A 13,996-nucleotide genomic window follows, 5' to 3' on the forward strand; every position below is an offset into this window, starting at 1 on the left:
ACATTGAAGTACAACTGTGTCTGTGTGCATGTTGTGAATGTGTTTGTACACGTGCACATGCATAGCCCATGGGATAATTACAAGAGGGATTTACAGCCACACAGGGTAATTGACAGTGTTGTTAAGGCTATGTGCCCTTTTCTTCTGTTTGTGTAAGCCTGCTGGGCACTCTGGGATCGCATCTAATGAAGACTGGCATCCCTACAAGCTTCTGGAGGGTTCATCACTGACTTCCCTCATGGTCCTCAGAAAACCCAGTTTCTACAGAACACAAAACAGAGGGTAGGCAAGAGCTACAAGACAGGCCTGGCAGATCTCCATTTTCTGACGGAAAGCTGTGTCAATAATAGTTCCAAAGTACCTGGGATATGCTTTGTTTGTTTGTTTGTTTGAAATAAGTAGCACTCATGGTACATGATTTAAGCTTCTTGGCTGAAACAGAAGCCTGGATTCCTTCTTGCCTTACAGGCTGCCAAGGTGGCAAAGGCACTCTCTAGTTTCCCGACCCAAGTGTGTTGAATAAGTGCCAGCCATCCTATGCTGCCTGTATCCCTTCCTCTGAGAAGTGAAGTTGTGGGTACCCTTTAGTTAGCAATGACTTGTGGCTTCACTGTGCGTAGAATAAACAGTGTGAACAAAGCAAGGAAAGCATTAAGCAGTCATGTGGATCACGGACTTCTTGAGTCTTTCCCAGAGACAATGGACGACATATGGTCTTCGCGTGGGACATCAAAATTAGCACCATCCTGGTTTGTGATTTGAAAGCCATACTATCTTTGCATCACGTTCATTGAGACATTCTCTTTGAAATGTTTTCCCCTAATGGTGGATTCATACTCACCCTGGCTCCCCTTCATAGGCCTGAACACTTTTGTGTATAAGACAGATATCTTGCTCAGAAGGTATCTACAAAAACAGGAGACTGAACTGTGCAATGTAAATGCCATGGGAGTGGTTTTCAAACCTAAGTTGAGCTGCACCATTTTTACCTTTCTGAGTTGTTGTTGTTGTTGGTGGTGGTGGTGGTGGTGTGCGTGCGTGCGTGCGTGCGTGCGTGCGTGCGTGCGTGCCTGCGAGAGAGAGAAAGAGAGAGAGAGACTGACTATGAGGTAGGAAATGTAAAAAATCTCACAAGAAAAGGATATAATTAAACTCCATCTAGTTTTCCTTTTAATTAATTATCCTATAAGAGATTGAGAGAATGCCCAGAGAATTTGAAGCCTATCTTAGAATTCTGCATCTTTCTGAACCTCCATTCATAGTTCAGCCCCCTCTGGGTAGCCTTCAGCAACTACTCAAGCTCAAAGCGTCCCAGAGCCAGTTCCCTGTCTTTTTCCCTCAGCCCTCCATCTGTGCTTGTTCTCTGTATCTCTGATGCTCATCCCAAGCTTGAGTCAGCCTGGCTCCTCCCTCTCCCCACCACATCCTCTTCTTTGCAAGTCGCCCCCATGCTGCTTCCTATCAGATGGCTGCTCACACCTCCCTTCATTCAGAGCTGCTGACTCAGGCCTCTCCATGTCTCCCACTCACAGTGGCAGGTGTCCCCTGACCTCTGGCAGCAACTGCATGGCCGGGATTAACACATAGTCCTTCCCCATTTCTTCTCTCATGGCCTTAGCCTCCTTCCTTCCAGCAACTTCCATGGAAAGTCCTTTCACAGCTCCAACCTTGCAGATTTCTCTTCTGAGCAAGTCACCAGCTAAGGCCTGGAAAATAATTGCCTTCTTCCTGACAGGATCTCTTATTCCATGATCCCGACTTTGCTACTCTACTCTGTTTTCCTCAAAGTGGTCCAACATACTTCTCTTGTACAGAATTGTTGTCTGCGTTCATTTCTTCATCATCTTCAAGACTTGGATCACATCAGAAAACAATAATATCTGATGTGTACATTTCTAGTAATCAGCTGCCTGGTACTTGACCAGCTTCCCAGGTGTTTGTTGAATGAATGAATGAATGAATGAATGAATGAATGAATGAGTTTACTTCATGGCCTCAAATAAAGTAATCAAGTCCTCTCACTGACTAAGGCACATACCTTCTTCAGTCAGCAAACCTACCTGAGTATACGCAGTGTTTTCTCCCTTAACCTATACCATAGTGAACCAGACTTTAGCTTCTGGTTTATTCTGTCCTCCATGTTCATTGGTGGCATATCTCTTCTTCAAACCCCCCTCCATTTATAAATATGCATCCTTTACTCTTTATTGTAGCATCTTCCTTAAGATGTCTTCTCTAGCAGCAGAATTTTGATTCTCACCACCCAAATTCTACCTCTGAACACCATAACATTTCCCCTTCTAAATGATGCCAGTCAAAGAGCCTTGCTGTTGAAAGCCACGGAGCCTCGTGGTCACCAGCTCTGCTGGTTGACTTTGTCTGAGATGACTACTAGCTTCTGCAGGCTGACACTGCAAGGGACAGCCGAAGTACCAGAATCCCAGCCTGCACGTAGATAAAGCAAGAGGGGCGCCTGGGAGGCCACAGCATGCTGCACACTGAGGGCAAAGGCCAGATGGAGCCAGCACTTAGGGTAGCTCTGGGTGACAAGTCTAAAAGCTTATTCGTCTGGGTGAGGCAGAGCAGGGATGCCACAGAGGCACCAGAAGAATGTGAACCACCTCTGTGGAAAATGTTCTTGTTAAAACTGAGAGAAACAGACTCAGTATAATATGAGGATGGGATTTTTTAGATAAGTTTACAGTTGAGGTTCTTCTCAGGGACAAACAGCAAATACAAACATCCCATGTGAAAATACATGGAGATCAAGGCCAAGAAGTATTTATTAGCATTGTAGGAAATATTCACACCATCATGGGAATGAAACACACCTTACTTCCCTCTAGCACAGTGGTTCTAGACCAACCTTCCTAATGCTGTGACCCTTTAATACAGTTCCTCATGTTGTGGTGATCCCCAACCATAAAATTATTTTTATTGCTGCTTGATAACTGTAATTTTGCTACTATTATGAATCATAATGTAAATATCTGATATGCAGGATATCTGATATGTAGCCCCTGTAAAGGGTCATTCAACCCAAAGGGGTCACAACCCATAGGTTGAGAACTGTTGCTCTAGCACATTGTGTTGCTCATTTTGTGTGCTAATTTTTTGCCACTGAAGGTCACTCACCTTTGGGGGCTTTGCTATTGTGACATTTTTTAGACGCCTAAAGATCTGGAAGTGAATTGAGACCCTCTTTTTTATAATTGAGCCTCAGAATCACTTAGGAATTATGGGATCTGTGCTAGCATTCATAAGAACCGAACTCAATATTTAGAAGTTCACAGCCGGGCAGTGGTGGCGCACACCTTTAATCCCAACACTCAGGAGGCAGAGGCAGGTGGATCTCTATGAGTTCAAGGCCAGCCTAGGCTATAGAGTGAGTTCCAGGAAAGGCACAAAGCTACACAGAGAAACCCTGTCTCAAAAAACCATAAATAAATAAATAAATAAATAAATAAATAAATAAATAAATAAAGAAAGAAAGAAATAAATTTCGAAGTTCAGGTTTAATCATGTGACTGATTCAAAGCACTAGTTTCCTTAATCCCATGCTTACCAGATCAATAACTATTCAAGCAAGACTGAGTCTATAGTTGCTTAGCTCCATACCTAACATCCTCTAAGACCCCATCCCTTTCACAGTCCCTCAACATTTATGATCCAAATAGCACTGTTCCTGGAGGTAATAGAATTAATTGATGAAGTCAGGGTGATAGAATTAAAACCCCAAATGGTGTGAGAGAAAGGAAGAGATGCTTATGAAAGTCATTGTGGGACATCAGAAGATAGGAGATGATCTCAATAAAGAATGGAGAATCACCTATGGTACTGAAGTCAGACCCACAGACTAGAGCTGCTGCTCAGGTGAGCTTTGCTTGGTCTTCACAAGAAATAAGTAGCACCTATTACCAGCCAATGGGCAGGAGAATTGGCTTCAGTCCTTAGAGAAAACAAAGAAGGGTTGGGGATGGTTCCAGAGGCTGAGAAAGTTATAACACAATGATTCATGGCCCCAGTTTGGACCTTGGACACAGTAGTGTCTTCAGCGGGTTGTACTTAAGCCCTTGAGATGGGGACCAAAGAAAAACAATATGTGTTTGATTCTTGGTCTTCAGATGCTCCACCCTGATTTTACTTTGAAGCCCCTAGCCAGGCAGGACTTTATATGGCCTTTATTTGTATGACAGTTGCAGGGTCTATATATCTATAGATCTAGGTCTGTAATCTGCCCTCTCAGATTTATAAACAACAGGTAAAGGATGCTCCGAGGTAGATGCCCATGATCCTTTCCCCAGTCATCTATAGAATTTGTTTTAACCTAAAGTTATGGAGACAGACTTGAAGGGAGACATCCCCAACCTTGCTAAAATGTAAGTACAAAAAGGCACAAATTGGATGGATATTGATGATGTTGTTTCTACTGTGACATCATCCATAGACTCCTAGTGTCTTTGCTTTGCTTCCCTATAGTGATCACAACATAAATTACTTGTCTTGTTTGACTTCCTTGTTCACCAAAGTTGAGCAGATTGTGGCCGTTTTCAACGCTTCTACCAGACAAAAAGCCTGGGACCATTTCTCGAAAGCTCAGCGCAAGAACATAGACATTTGGCGAAAGCATTCTGAGGTTGGTGATTTTACTGTTACTTTCTAACCACCATCACACAGCTGGATTGGCAGAGAATAGAGTGGCTGTGGCCGTTAATGGTTTTGTTACAGCGGGCAGTCCTTTGCCATTGCCCTGTCTCACTGTCCCCTCCATAGCCAGCTCTACTTCGTTTCTCGTCCAGAAAAGCAGCTGGCTTCACACTTAGAACATTTTTCCTTCCTCTCCAAGGGAGAGAAGCATCTTTCCCATTCATAGTAAAGAGCTTGCTCAGAAACGAACCAAGACACTTTGTCTACAATTAGATTGAAATATATATGTATAAGCCAATTTAGAAAACTAATCGTTAAGTACAGAGCTTTTCTTCCACGATCTATGTGGTGATGACAGTTGGCTCTTTGGGCTTGAAACGGCAAGTATGCCTTCCCCTCCATATCTTCCTGTCATCAGCCATGCCAGGAGGTTCTGTCACATCTCTCCCCGGAGCAAAAGCTCACGATGGGGGCAAGTGTCCAGGCTAGCTGAGTTCACAGCATCAATGCATGTGTGAAGTGTGAGTGTCTCCTGCCAAGGAAAGAGGTCACAGCTTGACTTTCCTTGCTAGCTAGACAGTCCCAACTGTGTTCTTAGTCATTGGTCACCAGCTGTTAATTTTGACTCCACCTGTAGTGTACGCTTTGAACCTGTAATGTGAAAGTAAGTATTCCGTCTTCCTTTGCTTCCTTTTAAATGAGAGAATGGTTTTCATTTGGATGCCTCTTCATTCCTAGCATGTTAATATTGAAGTTCTCTAAAAGACACTCCCCTCTTTCAAAACTCACAAAGTTATAGAAGGTAAGGTTTATTTATGTAATGGTTTTGGCTCACACTTGGAGAAATAAGTGTTTTATGAAGAGTTTGAGGAAACACAAAGTCCTGTGACATCAATCATCTGGGTAGCATTTTAAGTGCCCATTAACTAATGCTAAATTGCAGTTGAATACCAATGGCACTACATGTAATATCCATATGAATACTAAATAGATCCTTTATTGTCACTGTTATTATGGCAAATAACCTCGCAGCAGTGGGCTGCTGGAAACACTAGTGTAGTTGCTGGGTAAGGGCATTTTCAAGTGGAGTTCACTAGTGCCTAGGAAGGTGGCTGGTGACTGATCCCAGCTCACGTCCACTCTTAAGGATTGTGAGGAGGAGGTAGGATTTCTCTTGAATTTTTCAAGGGCTCCCAAAACAAAGGAAGGGTGTGTGTAGTTGATTTTCTCTGACACCAAAATGCAACCCAAGTCAGTGTTGATTTTTGAGAAGGGGAAATAAAAAGAGGCTTCTGTTTATGGTACAGTAAAGACACTGAGGGTTATGAACACTCAAATTGGAGTCTAAACTATGATTCAGTGATGATTCAGATTTGGGAATGGTGAACCTTTGGATTTTTTAAAAATCCAGATAAAATCAAATGTAACTCAGGATATTTTAACAGCTACCCATAAGTGCCAGGATGCTGAAACTATGTGGGCACAGAAAGGCTGTTCTCTGTGTGTCTCAGTGGACATCAGATACTGGTCTTGCCTCCTGCCTGGTCCCACTCCATTTCCCGTCTCCCCCCCCATCCCATTTCCGGTGCTGTTTAGAGCAGGACATGTCACGCTCCCTGCCTCTTCCTTGCTTGCTTCCTTAGTCCTTGGGGATGGAATGGAGACTCCAGAGGGACATAATGTCACTCTCAAAAGTCCCTCCTGCCACTTCCAACCTTGTCATTTGGAAAACAGAATTCTAGATTACCTTTTATTTTCTCTCCTACATGTTGCTTAATTGATTAAATACTAGCTAGTAATTTAACATTGTGGATGATTTCTCAGTTGGCATATAAGCTTGATAATTGGCTTGATTTTTCCGCATTCCCATGTACAGCATCTGTTAATTACCTGCAACACCTCTACAGATTTATTAGAGTGTGTTAGTGATTTACTGCTGAACCACAGGCACCTTGTGGAAACACCCTCATTCCATTCCCTCCAGTATTTCCCCTTTATGCCACCACAAAACAACTGTCATGTGGCAGCGTGTCATTAATTGCAGAACTATGCATCTGCCCTTACAGCCTCGTTTACTCTTTCCACCTGGTTTTTCCCTGTTTGGATTCTTTCAAGCTGCCTCTTTGGGAATTGGGCTCTTCATCAGTAGAAAAATTAGCTGTCCTTTGCCCAGAAATGTCCCCACTAATCACCTGTGATATCTACCTCCAAGAGCTGGTAGACAGATTCAGCCCCTCTTTCTTCTCCTAGATGGCATGGTTACAAAGAGAGGTGGTGTTTATTGTCCCAGTGTCTCTAGGGACTGTTCTATGGCTGTCTGCCTTCCTGTTTCCCTGTCTTCCACAAGGGTAATTTCTTGGGTGCAGAGGTGTGCATTAGCATACGTTAACAATGATGAGTTTCCTTCCACCCTGCTGCAGTTCAAATCTGTGAGCTAAGGAAAGACTTCCAAAGCCAGGGCAGCAAATGCATGTCCGCTAAGTGGGCAGTAGTCATGCCCCAATAAATTGATGGAATCATTTACTTTTATTGTTACTCATAGACTTATGATACAGTAAAATTATCTTAGTATTTGACTTTTAATTAGAGGCCTTTAAAAGAAGAAAACAGAACAATGGAGGCCTTTCTCTGTTCCAAGTCTTTTTGAGAACAGTACATGCTCTGAGAACAGAAGGCTTCACAATTCCGTTACACACAGCAGGGTATAAAATAATGATATAGTCAATTACTGTAAACAATTACATCAGTCTACTTTTAGGAACATTGGTAAGGATTTTATGTGTAATTCGGTACCTTTTACAATGGATTTCCTAATATACCATTGCAGCCAAATACCCTTGTCTTAATATTATCCCCTTTTATGGGTGAGTAGGCAGAAGCTCAGTGAAATTTCCTGACTTGATTTCAGCCACTGCCCTAGTCACTAGACATGGCATGTCCTCAGACCTGTGGTTATAAAACCAATGCTTAAGCCATCACTACCACAAAACTACAGTCCCATGAACATGATAACAGGCTATAAAGATTAGGCCTCTCTGTATTTATTTGATTCAGCATCTTTTGAATTTTATGTCATGAATATATGAATGGCATGAATGTTTGGATAAATCATATTCAGGCACATACTTACCAGCTCAACACAGTGTCTAGCATGAGACCAAGAGTCTTTTACAGGCAGGACCATGGAAATGGCTCAGTCTGTAAGCAAACATGAGAACTAAGTTCAGATCCCTGGCATTTCTATAAATAACTACATTGGCATACACTTGTGATTCAGAGCTGGAGAAGTGAGACAGGAAGTGTCTGGAGCTTTATGGCTACCCAGTCTAGCTGAGTCAGTGAGAGGCCCTGTACGAAGAAAGTAAGGTGAAGAACAAGAGAGAGAAAACCACCTACTTCAATCTCTGGACACACACACACATACACACATGCACACGTGTGTACATACATACACACGTGTATGCCACATATATACTAAAGTCTTTTAAATGCCTTAATTTATTTCCTCCTGTAAACCATTAGTACCACAATGTTCCAGTAAGCAAATTGAGCAAATAGGTATGTAGTAGTATTCTTAAAGCTGTACTAGGACCAGTCTAAATGCAGCCTCCTTCAAATCCCACTGCCCACATCTTTACCAGCAGTTGATGCAACTTCTGTGTGCCATCTATGCAGCTAGTGGCTATGTCTCTGTAACCTCTCGGCAGCCCTGCTGGAGCAGACACAGCCTCATTTTTATAAATCAGAAAACTTAGACGGCAGTGATACCAAGGAATTTACAAAGAGCCCTTCCAGTCATGGATGAGCAAGGATTTCTCCCAAGTCTGACAGTGAAGCCTCCTGTCTTTCTTCTAACCCCTTCCCCTCACAGCACTATTCTAGACTTTGGGCAGGAGCTTTAGACTCTAAATGTTGATGTGTGAGCCGTAATCTACCAGAGACCGTGGGGAGATGGTATGATGACATATGGCCGTGTTTCTGATGTCCATGTATCCTGTGCTTCCAGGAACTCCGGAACGCTCAAAGTGAGCAGCTCATGGGCATCCGCCGTGAGGAGGAAATGGAAATGTCTGATGATGAGGACTGTGACAGCCCAACTAAAAAAATGCGAGTCGATGAATCAGGTAATGTGGTGACCGCAAGCTCCCCGAGGTATCCTAGCGAGCACTGCGTCTTACATGGGGAGTAAGTGCCAGCAAATGGCCACATAACTCACTTTCATTTGAGTTGCACTAAACTTTCATCTTTTGATGCCGACAGTTTATTAATAGAACGTTAAACTCCTCCTTGGGAACACGGTGATTTAAATTGCTCCAGTTGTCTCTCCACATGTAGATCTGGGGCCATTATCCTTCTTTCAGGGACCTGTGCCTGTTCCCATAAAACCCCTTTTCCAGAGTGTGGCAGCCACAGCTGATGCTGAATTACAGATGAAGTTTGGTTTCAGTCCATGTACTTCTTAGGAAATGTTTAATCCCTAAAGAAGCTTACTAGCCAGCCAGCATGCTAAAAAATCAAACATTCCCTCCAATACAGTTCACCCAACTTTTCATCAAGATGGTGCCAAGTGAGGGTCATCGACTCCTTGAGTGGAGTGGAGCTTCTTTGTGCACTCTGCCTTATCTGAGACTGATTAAAGCTATCTCCTAGATTCACACGTGAGTTCTTAGTGCTTACAGGTCCAGTCAGACTGGAGGCACCAAAGGAAGGGAGCTTGTGAGAGGGAAGGGATATTGTCCAGTGGACCTGCCAAGACCCACAGTCACCACCACGGCCAGAAAATAAAATTAGAGAAAGGTAGTAAGTTCCATCTTCTTGTGTGGACCAGGGAATAAAACACACACCTGCCTCTGGTTTCTAACTGAAAAACTGCAGGCGACCGAAATAGAGGGTCTTGGCTAATTTGTTGGTAGAAGTGTAGGGGTAGAAGCAAAGACACCCCCCTCCTTTGCCCTCTGAAGATGGGATGACAGTAGGCAGACTATGTAGAAGAGATACAGTCATTGATGATGTGCGTGGTTAAACACAGTGTGATCACTCACCAACCCAACATGACATAGTGCGTATATGCTATTTTCCTAGGGGAGAGACAGGGTAAGGTCTGTGGGCAATTCTGCATAATAGTAAGTGATTTTTTAGTAGTACTCCATGAGCCTGGAGAATATGGGACATTGACTTTAGACAAAATCACCAGGGTGTCAGAGCAGACAATGGATGGTAAATGGTTCTCTGTGGAATGTTAAATGGCATCAAAGCCGTATTAACAGACATCAGCCTCTCTCTCCAGACACTATCAGGACCCACTGAGACAAACTTGTAGGACAGGGGAATGAGACCTGGCATTCTGTAATCAAAGATCTTTGGGGAAGCCCACTTGATACATTGGAGAACCATTGCCCTAGAAAATCTCGCTTTCCCCCTGAATCCCATCCTTGAAGTTCTTTAGAAGCTGAGCACACAAGCAAACACTGTATCTCAGGGACTTCCCAAAATCTGCTGTCTGAAAGCCAGCCCAGCATTTCCGTCTCTCATTAGATGGAAACTACCTTTCTCAGGACTGTCCCACTGGAAGGTTTGAATCTGGTTATTTGAAGAGAACTGTGTCTTCACAGGCACTTCTGTAAGTCTTCATATATGAAAAGATTTCTGAAATTCCATGTGATCTTGCTATAAAATGTTTCTTTTCTAAATGGTTTTATCATTTTTGAAGGTGAAAGTTATCCTTCTGTAAGGTGGGAAAGAATTGAGTCAGTCTGGAACTCTGAGTTGAACCTGTGCCTTTTTGTATATGTAACATTTCTTTTTTATTTTTTTTAAATTAATTCATTTTACATACTAATCACAGATCCTGCTCTCATTCCTCCTCCTGCTCCACCCCTAGCCTTCCTCTCCCGACCCCCCCCCCCATCCCCTCCTCCAAAAGGGTAAGGAGTCCCATGGGGAGTCAGTAAAGCCTGGTACATTCAACTGAGGCAGGACCAAGCCCCTCCCCCCTGCATAAGGCTGAGCAAGGTGTGCCACCACAGGTAATGGGCTCCAGAAAGCCTGATCATGCACCAAGGATAGATGCTGATCCCACTGCCAGGGGCCCCTCAAACAGACCCAGCTACACTACTGTCTCCTGTATGTAGAGGGCCTAGCCAAGTCCCGTGCAGACTCCCCAGATGTCAGTCTAAAGTTAGTGAGTTCCTATAAGCTTGGTTCAGTTGTCTCTGTATATTTCCCCATCATGATCTTGACCACCCCGCCCCCTTGCTCATATAATCTCTCTTCCCTTTCTTCGACTGGACTCCCAGAGCTCAGTCTGGTGCTTGGCTGTGGATCTCTGCATCTGCTTCCATCAGTAACATTTCTTTTTAAACAATCTGTCAATTTCCATAGGGAGAAAAATGCATGTGATTTCACAGTTTGTTTGGGGTAGGCTAGCATAAGGATGAATAAACAGTAGGTTCACTGAGTTGATCTGGGAAATCACATCAGCAACTGTACATCCATAGGACTGATACCAGAACTTAGTTTTAGACATGTTCACAGAGGCAGCGAGGACCTGTGCCCTCCTCAGGGACCAGAAGTCCCCCCTAAAGGTCTGGAGAGCAGTTTCTCAGACCTCTCTTGGCTGATGCACCAGGCATCCAATGAAGATGTTCCCCAGGCATGTTACTTGGCCAGTGGAATTAATGAGCAAATGCAGTGCGTGTTGGCTGCCATGTACCAGGGGAAGAGATGAAAGGGCTGGAGTTCAACTGCCAGGCCCCAGAAGTCCAAAGTCCTTTTCGTGTTTCTTCAAATGAGCTGGGCCAGAGGACGTGGCATGTGGTTTCGGCAGAGAGCAGAGGACTGATTAAAGGGATGAGTAAGCTGCTGACCATTTTTATACCACCGGGCCCTGGAGATCCTGTCCACAAGCAGGCCATTGTTTCCCTTTCAGCTCTGAGTATTCAGGGGCATTGCCTGATGGCAAGAATTCCCATCTGCCCTTTGGACTAAACCATGCTAATAACAGCATGAAGCAAAGGGAGGAGGGCAGAGACCTCATAGACTAAAGGAAACAGCTCTTTCCCACCACTCGTGTTTAGGTACAAATGTGTAGCTGGCTGTCACCCACATGCGAGCTGCTTCCCCACAGTGCCCTGCTCTGATGAACCAATGGGAACTACCAAACATGCAAATGAGAAGAGAGATCCTCTACAGGAGCCATCTCTGGCCCAGCTCCTCTCAGCTGAAACTTTTTTTCTTTTCTTTGCCTCAGATATCTTAAGGAAATAGCCAGCCCAGGAATTCTTAGAAATTCCAGGAAAGAACACCCTCTCGGGGACCATCTACCTGTGATAGGAGGACATGGTGAAGTTGTACTCCTCAGGGTGGTCAGGCTGGAGATCCCAGTGCCAGCTTGGCATACCCTCTCCCTGTTAGGACACTCATAACTGCAGCAGGCAGGGGCGTCTTCCAGTGAGACAGGGCAAACTGACTTTGTGTCTAGAGATAGCACAATCGATTATGTACTTAAGGGCTTGTATGATACTTTGGGTTTTATTCCTTAATAACCAAAATATTTCAGTGTGTCTCTGCTTTTCTGCTTGTAGAGACTCGGCCATTCTATGTTTGACTTTTCTCTGTGTGAAATGATGAACAGCGTGTCTTTGGCTGGAGTTCCCTGGTTCTGCTCTAATACAGCTCTAGGCAGACCATTCGCGCTCCCTCACTGGTTGGTCTTAAGAGGGAAAAGGCATTCGTTGGAGCAAAACTAAGATGGTGGTGGAAATGGAAATGATTCTGCTAATAACTGAAAACCCTGACGGATTGATCAAAGCATCCATTGAGGAAGATGAGCACCGTCTTCCAGAGCCTGTGAAGCTGGCTCTTGAGAAAGTGTAAATGGGTTATTGCTTAGTTTGCCTCCTGCCGGAATCAAGCCAAACCTTTAAATCCCCATCTAGTCCTCTGTCAGCCCCTGGTCCCCTCCCTGTCTCTGTCCGTCCCTGGTCATCTCTCCAAGTGGACAGTGGAGGTGGGGCAGCTGCATACAAAGAGGACGGGGAGGAAGCCGCACCTGCAAGGCTTGGTGTGGTAGAACCCAGTAAGTTTTAGAATCTTTAGAGTTAAGCAAGCCATTGTATGTTAGGGACTTGTGTCTTTAGGAATAATGCCGAGTACAAAATAATTACTTGGTAGTACTCTGTTTATGGTCTCCATTGCTCTCCAGCACCTGGCCTGAGGCCTTTCTCCCAACAGTTAAAGTATGTTGACCTTCGCGCACATCCTTCCCTTGTGTCTGCCCTGCCATCTAATCGTAACGTTCTTTCTTGATGTCTTTCTTTCACAAGACGATGAACACTGGGAACATTTGCTCTGATTCCATTTAAAAGGCACATGTTAAGATGCATAGTCAATGAGGATGCTTCCTTTTGCCAAAACATTCAGAACTTTGGGCAAAAACTCAGTGTCATTGGCTGAATAGGCGTCTTTCTGATTACCAAAGGCATTTGTAAATCTCCACAGTGGCGTGGTGAAGGCATTGTGGCTCCAAAGAGAGGGAGAGTTAGATCTGATGACTCTGCCCTCCAGGGGATGTGATGGAGGCCTTTTGAAGAAGTAAAGCATGGTATGTTAATTAAGGCACCAGGCTGAATAACAGGTATGTCCTAAAGCCAGGAAGTGAAGGGTGGTATCATCCATCCCTGCCTCAAGGTTACGCCATCCATCCAACATTCCGTGCATGTTCAGAAAACACAAATTTTAGAAAAGTGGGATGACAAGGTTCTTTATATGAACGTGTGTGTGTGTGTGTGTGTGTGTGTGTGTGTGTGTGTGTGTCCGTGTCCGTCCGTCCGTCCGTCCGTCCGTCCATCCGTCCGTCCGTAGGCATGCACATGAGTATATAGGGCAGAAGACAACTTTCTGGAGTCATTCACCTTCCAGCTTGGGTAAGGCGGAGCATCTCCTGTTATTTCTGCCACTGTGCTGCATGTTCCAGACGAGCTGGACCTCAAGCTTCCAGGCGCTTCCCTTCCCTTCACCTCCCCCTGCTTAGGTCTAACTGATGGAATGACCACATCTAGCACTTTTCCCCCACTCTCTTCTTTTTAAAGTGGGTTTGGGGGATGCAAAGTCAGGTTTTCAGGATTGTACAGTAAGCATTTTTACCCACTGAGCCTCTCCCTACCACAAATACAAACAATGAAGTTTTCTCTGTGTTGTCAATTTCCCATAGAAATTCACAAAACTATTTTGTTTTATTGTTGTTGTTTTTAATTTCACCAAGAAGTTGAACAGTGATTTCCAGCAGCCACGTCAAATTAGGGACTCAATTTTAATTAGAATAGCAGTATTTGATCTGAATAGTTTTGTC

The 13,996-nt window shown here is 44.2% G+C and overlaps 1 protein-coding gene across 4 annotated transcripts in view; it reads left to right on the top strand.

The window, feature by feature from the left end:
* Positions 1–13,996, top strand: part of Enox1 (ecto-NOX disulfide-thiol exchanger 1) — a 560,595-nt gene that overhangs the window by 438,285 nt on the left and 108,314 nt on the right. For all 4 annotated transcript variants that reach the window (XM_036199546.1, XM_036199549.1, XM_036199548.1 and 1 more), the window contains 2 exons: positions 4,530–4,636; positions 8,654–8,771. In XM_036199546.1, the coding sequence (XP_036055439.1) occupies positions 4,530–4,636; positions 8,654–8,771 (225 nt within the window). The remainder of the gene's footprint in view (positions 1–4,529; positions 4,637–8,653; positions 8,772–13,996) is intronic.

This window comes from Onychomys torridus, chromosome 9, assembly GCF_903995425.1.
Source record: "Onychomys torridus chromosome 9, mOncTor1.1, whole genome shotgun sequence".
Lineage (NCBI taxonomy): Eukaryota > Metazoa > Chordata > Mammalia > Rodentia > Cricetidae > Onychomys > Onychomys torridus.